At 32.5% G+C, this 10,690-nt stretch overlaps 1 protein-coding gene and 1 long non-coding RNA gene across 3 annotated transcripts; both read right to left on the bottom strand.

The window, feature by feature from the left end:
* Positions 1-2,772: 2,772 nt before the first annotated feature.
* On the bottom strand, positions 2,773-5,825 carry LOC133805594 (pentatricopeptide repeat-containing protein At4g39952, mitochondrial). Of its 2 annotated transcripts, none has more exons than XM_062243775.1 (2): positions 3,221-5,825; positions 2,773-3,110 (listed from the first exon to the last, which is right to left on the bottom strand). In XM_062243775.1, exon 1 carries the CDS (start codon positions 5,753-5,755, stop codon positions 3,398-3,400), a length of 2,358 nt encoding a protein of 785 aa, XP_062099759.1. In that variant the 5' UTR covers positions 5,756-5,825; the 3' UTR covers positions 2,773-3,110; positions 3,221-3,397. The 2 variants fall into 2 exon arrangements, with proteins under 2 accessions (XP_062099759.1, XP_062099762.1); XM_062243778.1 differs by having other exon boundaries at positions 2,773-3,028.
* Positions 5,826-8,669: 2,844 nt separating this feature from the next.
* Positions 8,670-10,465, bottom strand: LOC133805591 (uncharacterized). The gene is made up of 4 exons (XR_009878987.1): positions 10,342-10,465; positions 9,509-9,580; positions 9,294-9,413; positions 8,670-9,182 (listed from the first exon to the last, which is right to left on the bottom strand). It is a non-coding gene; the product is annotated as an uncharacterized LOC133805591 (long non-coding RNA).
* Between the last annotated feature and the right edge of the window lie 225 nt (positions 10,466-10,690).

Raw genomic sequence — 10,690 nt, 5'->3', positions numbered from 1 at the left:
TCTTCTTTTTCCCTGCTTTGTACAGGTTTCCTCAAACCTTCTATAATCCTTTTTTGTTGTTTTGTTTTTCTGTTACTATAGTTCAGTTTTTAGGTTGATTAGGAGTTGGTTATTTTATTTGTTGTAACAAATCCTTCTATAATTCTTGATCATTGTATTCCTCCTCTAAAGCCTATATATATGGCCCTTAGTCTGGTTGTACAAATTAATTATCAACAATTAATACATTTTTTTCATTGTTCTTCAAAAGCTAATAGCTTTGTTATTTCCGCAACATTAAACTAACAAAATTATAAAATCGCAGTGTCAAAGAGACTACTTGTCTTATTCTCAGGTGGCGGAAAATTCATTTAAGGTAATATATATAACAAATTAACAATCATACGTTATAAGAAATAATCTATATTAATTTTTAATTTATTTTTCAATTTACTTGGGTCGGTCGATAATAAAATTGGCTACATCGACATGCATCTAAGCCTAACATTAATTTAATACATGAGTAATGGGTTCGGTCACCTTTCATTTTTCTGGCTCGTTGGGTTTGGTCAGTTCAAACTCAATACTTGCACAAAAGAATCATTCTTTAATATATTTATTTTGCCAACCGAATAAGTCTGGAATATATCATATTATATTGAACTTGCTGTACATTTCGAAAAAAAAAAAAAAACTTGCTGAGATAAGTTTAGTATTCTACAACTTTTGGTCTTCAATCGCCGGCTAAATATTGATTTTAATAATGTTGAGCAAAGTAACATCTAATAGATAGCAAATATTAGTATTTAATTTTCGCCCACAAATAACGCCATTTCCAGTCATAATTTTAATTTAAAGCAACTTAACTTCATTTTATTACATTTATCACATCACTTTATTATTTCATTGCCAATCATTACATCAAATTTTAGTCCAAGAAGAAATTCTTCTTTTTATTCTTTTTAATCCTCAATAATTTATTCAACTAACAAATAAATATTGATGTAATTTAAATACTAATACAGATAATTAAGTAATAAATAATTTTATATCAATTAAAAAAAATTATAAATTTACATTTAATTAACTAGTTGTTACACTAGAAAAATTAAACATTACATTTTTAAAAAAAAATGTTATTAGTACTTTATTTCTGTTCTCAATTTTTTGTGTTGTATATTTTTCTTTTTTTAAAAATATTAATATAATATTCTAAAACTTAAGAATGAAATATAATAAAAATAACAAAAATAAATCATAAAAATAAAACTTTTCTATAATTATGAAATTTTGATAGGGATATACGAGACTTTTCTCATTTAGCTTCAAAGTCACATTGCTCATTGCTGAAGTAGCATAGTGTAATTACTTCAGCATAAAGTTGAAGTTAGAGCTCAGTTAGAGAAGGTATTTCTCCTTTTTGGAGTAAAAGGTGAAAAGGTGTGAGCCATTAAAGATGGTGCTTGATCAACATAACTCATAATTGGCACAAAAGTATTTTGCGTGATTCAGTGGGTGCTTGTTTTAGATCCACTGATCCACAAAAGTAGCTTGCGCATGTAATGTCACCCTACTCTAATCTGATAGTGTTTTCACCTCATGGAATGGATATATACCAAATGTGGAACTTAGATGCTTAGGTTGTTCGCTCTATTTAGGCTTTATTTACTTGTTATCATGTTGTAATTTGAATAATGAATGCGTAACGGTATAAGATTATGACATATGTCAACTCTAAATCTCATTATAATATTATACTGGTGAAATATACCTTCTGAAAATTGACCAAAAGAAAAGCCAGGACCATCTATAACGGGCAGTGTGAAATACCCTTCAAAGAGTATAATTTAATTCTCTCCTGAATATATTTGGGTATAAACAATTATTTCATGTCTAGAAGTTGGAACCTAACATCCAAAAGACCTAATTTTTAAGTAATAGTACACTTAAATTTCAATAGAAACTGACAGATAATAAGTCACAACTCAAGTTACTTCTTTTGAAGAGGCTGACTTAATCTGTATTTCTAGCCTCTTAACGATTTTTATGTTGACTATAATGTTATAAACGTTGTCTTATTTTTTTTGGTCAATAGTGACGGCTAAGCCTAAACCATGGATTTCCTATTTCTTTCTTGAGTTTTTTTTTAAGTCCATAATTTTATACAAGGATAGACAAATTATAATCTTCATGAGACCTAATCTTAGCCTCTAGTTTGTACTTCGGGGGTTACGATGAATTACCAGTTATAAAATTTAGAAGCTTGACTTCTAAAGTACAAGTATGCTGATTCAAAGGAAGGAACCTGTAAAAGCTATTCTGCTCTTTCTTTCTCATTAGTTGGTCTGCTAAGATGTACCATAAAAAATGAAAATAAAAAAATAACCTGCCTGACTTCAGAAAAACCTTTCAAATAGAAACTGATCATTAAAATGACTTGTACAGTTTCCTGCATAGCATGTAATTTCCATTCAAAGTAGGATCTAAAAATCATATAACTTCTAAGGTTTAAGTGAAATCTGTATCAAAATATACCTATGCCAACAATTACTTCTGTCTAGTATCTATCAGTATAGTCACTTGCATTTTTTGTGTGATAAGCTAAGTCATAGGATATTATAGACCAGCCATATGTTATAACTATTTAAATTTTCAACGGGACTCCTTGCTGCCCAACCGTTTGAGCTACCCCTACTGGCTACCATATGATATTTACTATCAAGTAATTAACTATGCACATAAGAAATAAAACATACCAAATAGTAAGGTACGCAGTAGGGAAGAAGGCAGTACTTTGGGAAAACAGCAAAATCCATTTGAATAGACCTGTAATATGGTATTACAAATTAAGTCCCTTTAGTTAGCTAAGGTATCATCCACCAAGAATCCTTACGCATATTTTAAAATTATCAACAGAATGCAGAAATGTGAAGGAGAAAAAAAAACCTATCATAAATAATTGCAGAACAGATTATTTGATCTCACTAATGGTTAGTTATTAGTCAGTAGATTTATCCCAATATTCTTATGGAACCATAGGTTCAAGAACCTGCAAGAAGAAATTGTGCCATCACAGTTTCAGAATCATTTTGCAGTCTCTCCTTCATTTGAAAAGCTATCCATGTGATCATCTGACAAAGAAAGGGAGAGAGACTATTTACAGCATACATAACTCCATAATTATTTCAAATATCTGATTTCCACAAGGGGAAAAGGTGGAACAAGTGAATTGTGGTATTACCCGATTGTCTTTTCATGTTAGAAGCAGCTCTAGCCCCACTTCGCCTGATGTACCAACACCTACTGGGATGAATGGTTTCATCCTTTCATCAGTCAATAGAAGGTCGATCCCAAGACTCCTTTAACTATGGTTGAGAAAGAGTTTGCAGTAACAAAATTGAAGAAGAATCTCTTTAATTCATATTACACTCCACCCAGCTCCCTTATCCACACCCCTTTCTTTCATCATTTTCCTTACATTTTCAGCTTCATCCCACCTTCCACTAGAACTATACATGTTCGTAAGCAATATATAATATCCATCATTACCTGGGTCAGACTCAATAGCATGCCTGGCAACTCTTACTCCCATGTCATATTCATGATGTTTTATGCAGGCACTTAACAAAGATCCCCACACTCCACCATCAGGAGAGATGGGCATGGAGAGAACCAAAGCTTCAGCGTCTTGCAAATTGCCAGACCGACCAAAAAGATCAACCATACAAGCATAGTGCTTTAAATTGGGTTTCAGAGCGTAAATTTTTTGCATTTTATTAAAGAGATATTTCCCTTCTTCAACAAGTCCTGAATGATTACAAGCTGAGAGAAGAGCAAGAAAGGTCAGTTGACTTGGTTGTACGTGAGAATGTTCCATATCCTGGAATATGTCTATTGCAGATTTGGCATGTCCATGCATTCCGTAACTTGAGATCATAACGTTCCAGGAAATAACATCCTTCTCTCTCATTGAGTCAAACAGCTCTCTAGATTGCTCAAGTTTCCCACATTTTGCATACATATCAACCAATGCAGTTCCAAGAGATACGTTGATCTCAAGTCCTCGTTCCATAATGTAATGGTGAACCTTTTCTCCTTTATCAAGAGAAGCAAGATGAGAACAAGCGGAAAGCACCATTACCAATGTTGCTGGGTTTGGATTTAAGTTTTCTGAAAGCATCTGATCAAATAGAGCTATTGCCTCCACAAAATGTGAATTGTGAATATAGGATGAGATCATTGTGTTCCAAGTTATAATATCTCTCTGTGCCCGGCAAAATATTCTCCTTGCTAATGTCAAATGACTACTCTTACCATACATGTCTATGAGTGAATTAGAAATTGAGACAGTTTTGTCTATGGAATTTTTTATTAAATAGCAATGAAGTGATCTACCAAGAACTGTTGCTCCCAATTGGCAACATGAAGAAATTACAGATACCAAACTTTCTGAATCAGCTTCAATGCCTAGATACTGCATCTCTCTAAATAATTCTATGCACTTTGCATTATATCCTATCTTGTAATAGCCAGAAATCATAGAGCTACAGGACTCTTTGTTCCATTGCACCCTCCCACTAAAGAGCTTTTCTGCAAGATTTAACAGCCCAAATTTGCAGTACATAAATAACATTGCATTCTGAACAACGTCACCAAATAAATAATTTTGCCTTATCATTAATCCATGAAAGACCTTTCCCGAGCTGATACATAAGGAATTACCAAAACCATGAAGGATGCAACTGATAACAATTTCGTCAGGGATTATCCCAGCAATCTGCATTTCCCAGAATAAACTTAAGCATTCATCCATCAGCCCAAATCTGGAGTAAATACTGATAACTGACATCCATGACAGAAGGTCTTTGTTCATTACTTCACAAAATGAAAAATAAGCTTCCACGGGAGTACCACATTTGGAATACATGGACAAAAGCAAAGACTTAACTGCTTCAGAACACTCGATTCCAGTTTTCAGCAATAAACTATGCAAGCACCTACCTTCAACCAATGCATTCAAATTCCCACAGGCTTGAAGCCCACCTTCCAACGTTCTGAAATTCGGTCTCTCCACATCACCACCGATCCTATGCATCTCGCAAAGACATTCCAAGCCCTTCTCACTGTCACCATTATGCACATACCCAATAACAAGTGCGGTCCAAGCAACCACATCTCTCACGGACATTTCATCAAACACAGAATGCGCATCCCCCGGCTCACCGCATTTGGCATACATATACACAAAAGAAGACCCAACTGCAGAGTTCGCCTGAAAAAGCGCGATTTTGGTAGCCAGCCCATGAATGCTCTTGCCATGGTCTAGCACAAACAAATCCGCACATGAAGCAACAACCATTGGAAGAGTGAACTCGTTGGGAACAAAACCAGAGGCTCGCATTCGAAAAAAGAAGTAAAGGGAATCTGAGCAATCGCCATTAGAAAAGTGGGCTTTGATTATCGAGTTCCAAAGAAAAGTATCCTTGAGATGAACCGAACCAAAAACCTTAGAAGAAAATGTTGGTCCTTTGAGGGAGGCATAGTGAGAGATGAGCTTTGATGCAGTGAAGACGTTGTGGGAGTTACCAGAAGTGATGATGAGAGCATGAGATGTAAGGAGAGATTGGAGATTGAAATTTTGGCTGGAGAGGAATAAGGAGAGTATATCGTTAAGGGAGTTGGGAGCGGAGAAAGAGGTGTATGAAAGAAAGGAGGGAAAGCGTTTGAAGACTCGGGCTCGGGCGGGGCTCAGAGCCAGCATGGGACTTGCTGGCATAAACGTTTGTTTGATTACTGGGAATGGAATTTCGTGGCCTTTTCAACGTGCAGTCCCAACTTGAACACTCAAATTGGTATAAAAATTAAATATTATTTGGATACTACTTAAAAATATGTACAGTGTTTAATTTGAGTGTGAAAATTAAAAGTGGATCTATTATTACTCTTTTAATATTAAGTCCAGTACTAAGTTTCTTGTTGTTTTAGTTTCTAAAGGGCATAAGAACTGAACCGAAACAAACAGGCATGGTATTACTAATACCAACCTTATGTTTGTTAGAGCAGAAAGATGGAGGAAAGGAAAATTTGAAGAGAAAAGTGAAGAGAAGGAAAAAAAAAATGTTTGGTTGGAGAGAAAAGAGGATGAAAGAAAAAAACAGACGGGAAAAAAAATTAGTATGGCATCAATTTTTGTTCTTCTAAAAATATAGAGAAAAGTGGAGAGAAAGATTCTTATTATGTACATGCACATAAAATTACTAATTATTTTTATTTTTAATTCAAAAAAAATTATATAAAATTATTCAATTATAGGTTGTTTTTGGTAAAATTTTTGTTTTAAAATTTTTTAAACTCAAAAATAAAAATATATTTTTGTTTTATGTTTTTTTATTTTTATAAAATAAAAATACATTTGGTAACAATTTTTGTTTTCTGTTTTTTTTTTAAATAAAAATAAAAATGTATTTGGTAACTTTTATTTTTTGTTTAAAAAATAAAAAACATGTTTAGTAGACATTTTTTTTTGAAATTTTATTTTTTATTTTTATTTTCTAAACTAAAAAATTAAAAAAAAATTGTGAACACTATTTATTATTTTAAAATAAAAAATAAGAAAATTATAGAAAAAAAATCATATTAATAATATCCAAGTAATCTCAAATTTCAAAACTTAATATCTATTCATGAGATAATACAAAAGCAATAAAGTCTACATAGTAAAATAAAAATGTATGAACTGATAATTGTCCAAACTTAAAGTAAAGTATTAAACAAGTTATAATAATCAACTAATGTACTTACACAATCTCACTATCGTCGACTAGATTTCCATATATGGTCAGCAATTTCATCACGAACATGAGCCAATTCACGTATATGAGTTCTAGAAATACTGTATCAGCAACTCTACAATATCAGTCAAAGTTCCATCCGTGCTTTGTAAAGTAGTGACCTGTTCTTCAGAACTTCCTTCACCTCTATCAAAATATACATATGCTTCTGCATTTGTCCTTATAAAATTGTGACTAGATTTCCTCAATCTCACTATCGTCGACTAGATTTCCATATATGGTCAGCAATTTCATCACGAACATGAGTCATTTCACGTATATGAGTTCTAGAAATACTGTATCAGCAACTCTACACTATCAATCAAAGTTCCATCTATGCTTTGTAAAGTAGTGGCCTGTACTTCAGAACTTCCTTCACCTCCATCAAAATATATATATCTGCTTCTGCATTTGTCCTTATAAAATTGTGAATCCCACAGCAAGCAATGACAATGTACTTTTGTATTCTTAGATCATATGAAGGCATTTTCTTTAGGATTGGAAAACAAGCCTTCAACACGCCGAAACATCGCTCAATGACATTTCTCAAGGAAGAGTATCGATAATTGAAAATCTCTTTTTTTTCCTATGGGATTAAGATTTGTGTACTGGCCTAAATGATACATTTCCCCTCGGTATGACGAAAGAAAACCAGGCATGTTTGTATAACCAGAATCAACAAGATAATATTTTCCTGATCCAATGATAATTCATGTTAGTTTTTACTTATAGATATTTAATATAAAATAATGTCAATCAACATAATATGTTTGATAAATACTTACCTTGGGGCAGCATTGGAAATCCATAATCTGGGTTTGTGGCACATTCTAGAAGAATCTGTGCATCGTTAGTTGATCCTTCCCATTCAGGGACAACGTATGTGAACTTCATGTCAAATGAACATACACACATAACGTTCTGAGTTGTATCCACTTTTCGACCTCGATATGGTATTTGTTCATCAATTGGAACATGCGCAGAAATATGAGTCTCATCTATAGCTCCAACACAATTCTAAAATACAAAATAAATTATTAGATTTTTTTGTATTGAATATTGAAAGAAAGAAAGAAAAAATAATTCAAATTTTTGTACCTTAAAAAATGGATAGTATCTTGGATCGAATAGAATTTGTGGAGGAGTTACATCATATGAAGGTGGAGTAATTAGTTCTTTGGATAGACGACATATTGCCTTCAAAACCTTCCTAAAATAATGAGATGTGGTTGAGATGGAATGCTGAAATCGTTCAGCAACCCTGCTTACATCATCACAATAACTGAAATGGTCTTAATTAAGTGGCATTGTAATCAAAGAAACATTTCTTTTGAATATCTAATTGCTAATTAAATATTATGATTAAAGTTTAGGAGTTTGTATGTGGTCAAAATCCTGTTCTTGGAGGTGCAGAAACGGGTGGTCCAGCTTTGTTCGTTTGGAAAGGAAAAATAAATAAATAATAAGGCTCAGGGGGTCAACAAGATAGTTGTTTGTTGTATAGAGAATTAAAGATGTTATAGCTTTACCTTAAGTAGATTATTATGACATATAGTGGGAACAACTATGTATGATATAAGCTTTGTTTGGTGCACAGGAGTTGGGGAATACTAATCATAATTAAAGTGTTTGCATGTTAATAGGCTTTCTCTTTGGTTGGAAATGACAGTGAGATTACAAGAAGATTGTAACTTACTTTGTCTTGCCTGTCAGGGTTACAAGAGACTTGAGCAACTCTGCACTGATCTTGTCCGCGAGTGCACCTTTTTATGTTATCAAATCAAACTTATCCTTACATACATATAGATGGAGTTTATTGGCTTCAAAATCAAGATGTTCTTGATATGCAATCAAGGAAAACAGGAGCCAAAATAATCATTGTTACTAATTGAGAAACTACATTAGAAAAATACACATAATTGTTGTGATTGGTCCACAAACAGCTAAGTAAGTTTTCAGACTATTAAGTCAGTTTTTCTATTAGTTTTAACAGAGTTATTGCTCTCTTTATTTTGAACTAGAATTAAGGGCTTGAAAGATCAAATGAGTAACTGTGAAAACACTTGTGAAGGGTAAGGAGTAGATTTTAAAGTGCCCTAAGTTAAAAACACTTTTGTATGATTCTTACAAATATATATTGAAAATACAAACAGAATAGTGAATAGGATTAACAGAAACTTTGACACTGTTTAGCCTTATAGCAAACCATTTCCCAAATGCACTCTACGACGATACACTTAGATTTTAAGTTTCAGATTATTGAACATAACATTACTATAAAGACGAGTCTTATCTACTCACAGGTAAGTTAACATTGACAAGTCTTGGAATGAGTTTGGTATTGAGCCAATCAACTTGTTAAAGCTTAAGTCCCTGTGGGAATGAACATAACAAATTAATGAAATGGAACAATCAATTATAGAAAGTGTCCTTGTTAGAAATAAAAACCATACACCTTATACATAACAATAGAAAAGATAGTACTGTGACTAGAGTCGATCACATAGAATTGCAGATAACAAGCCTACTTATAGTTGTTGCAACTGAACCAGTCTTCCAATTCGTCTTGGAATTTCACCAGACAATCGACAGTTTCTCAAAGTCCTACAGACCCAGTTTTCAAAGAATGTCAACTAAATTGAAATTTCATAATAGAGTCAAGTGATTGTTCTTTTGAGTTTAGATAGGAAGAACCATACAGAATGGACAAACTAGTTTGATTTTCCAAGAAATTAAGAGAAGAATCTTCCAAGCTTAGATCATCAATTCTCCTACATAAAGCACATGTAATAAGAGAGTAAGCACTTCATATTTACTGCAACATAACCTAATACTCTGTTGAATGTGATGACAACTAATGCAACATGTAATATAAGTTAGAAAAACAAGATAACCTCAAATACATATGTCTCTAAAGTTACCCAATAATTGTAGCAACATATTAGATTGCATTATTGTGAGTTTGCAACTGAACAAACAACTAGATTTATGGTATTACAGAACATAGACTCCAAGTAGCATTGAGTCATTAAAATCTTATTATATCGACCTCTACTGAAAAAAAGAGGGATCTTTTTTAAAATTAGTTATGGATTTCCTAAACTTACAAATAGATTCCATTAAAGATACCTATAAGTCTAAAATCAGTCATAAGTTTAAATCTAGTAAAATCTAAGCAGTGATTTGCCTCAAACTCAAGTCCAAACCCCAAAATCAGAGAAATACGAGATTGAGCACAACCCATCAAAGCAATTCAAAATCTCATATGGATCTATCAAAGGATCAACAAAAGATATCGTCAACAATCAAAAAATCAAAGAATAGACTAATTACCCATAAAAAAAATAAATATTACTAGCATAAATCAAAGAAATACAAAAACAATTTTAATGGCCTTCAAAATCATAAATACCCATACATACCAGATGAGAGGGAAACAAATCAGATGAGAGAGGGAGAGAGAGATTGAAAAATAGATCATAGACACGTGAAGAATGAGATGATAATCATTAAATCGGAGTGGAGAATAAACCTTGAAAGTCTGAAGAAGAAATCGCCATTGTTGTGCTAAGGGAGGAAGGCTCAAAAGCGTGAGGAAGGTGAGAGAAATGAAAATATGTTTCTTAAAATTTTAAAAGCATCAAAATTATGTTTTCAAAATTTAATTAATTTTGATTTTATTTTTAAAAAATAAAAAGCAAAAATTAATTACCGAACGTGTTTTCTTGCTATTTTTTCATATTTTTATTTAAAAAAACAATAAACAATTTTTTTAAGAGTTACCGAACATGCCCATAGTTTTACTTTTATTTTATTTACCTCCGTCCTACCAAACAAGATAAAGTGTAAGACATTTTCTTTCCTTTCAGTCCTATTTTATA

The sequence above is a fragment of the Humulus lupulus genome, chromosome 1 (genome assembly GCF_963169125.1).
Source record: "Humulus lupulus chromosome 1, drHumLupu1.1, whole genome shotgun sequence".
Lineage (NCBI taxonomy): Eukaryota > Viridiplantae > Streptophyta > Magnoliopsida > Rosales > Cannabaceae > Humulus > Humulus lupulus.
This window is presented reverse-complemented; position numbering and strand designations above follow the sequence as displayed.

Coding starts and splice junctions, on each gene's coding strand:
- LOC133805594 (XM_062243775.1), bottom strand. CDS start 5,755: ATGCCAGCAAGTCCCATGCTGGCTCTGAGCCCCGCCCGAGCCCGAGTC.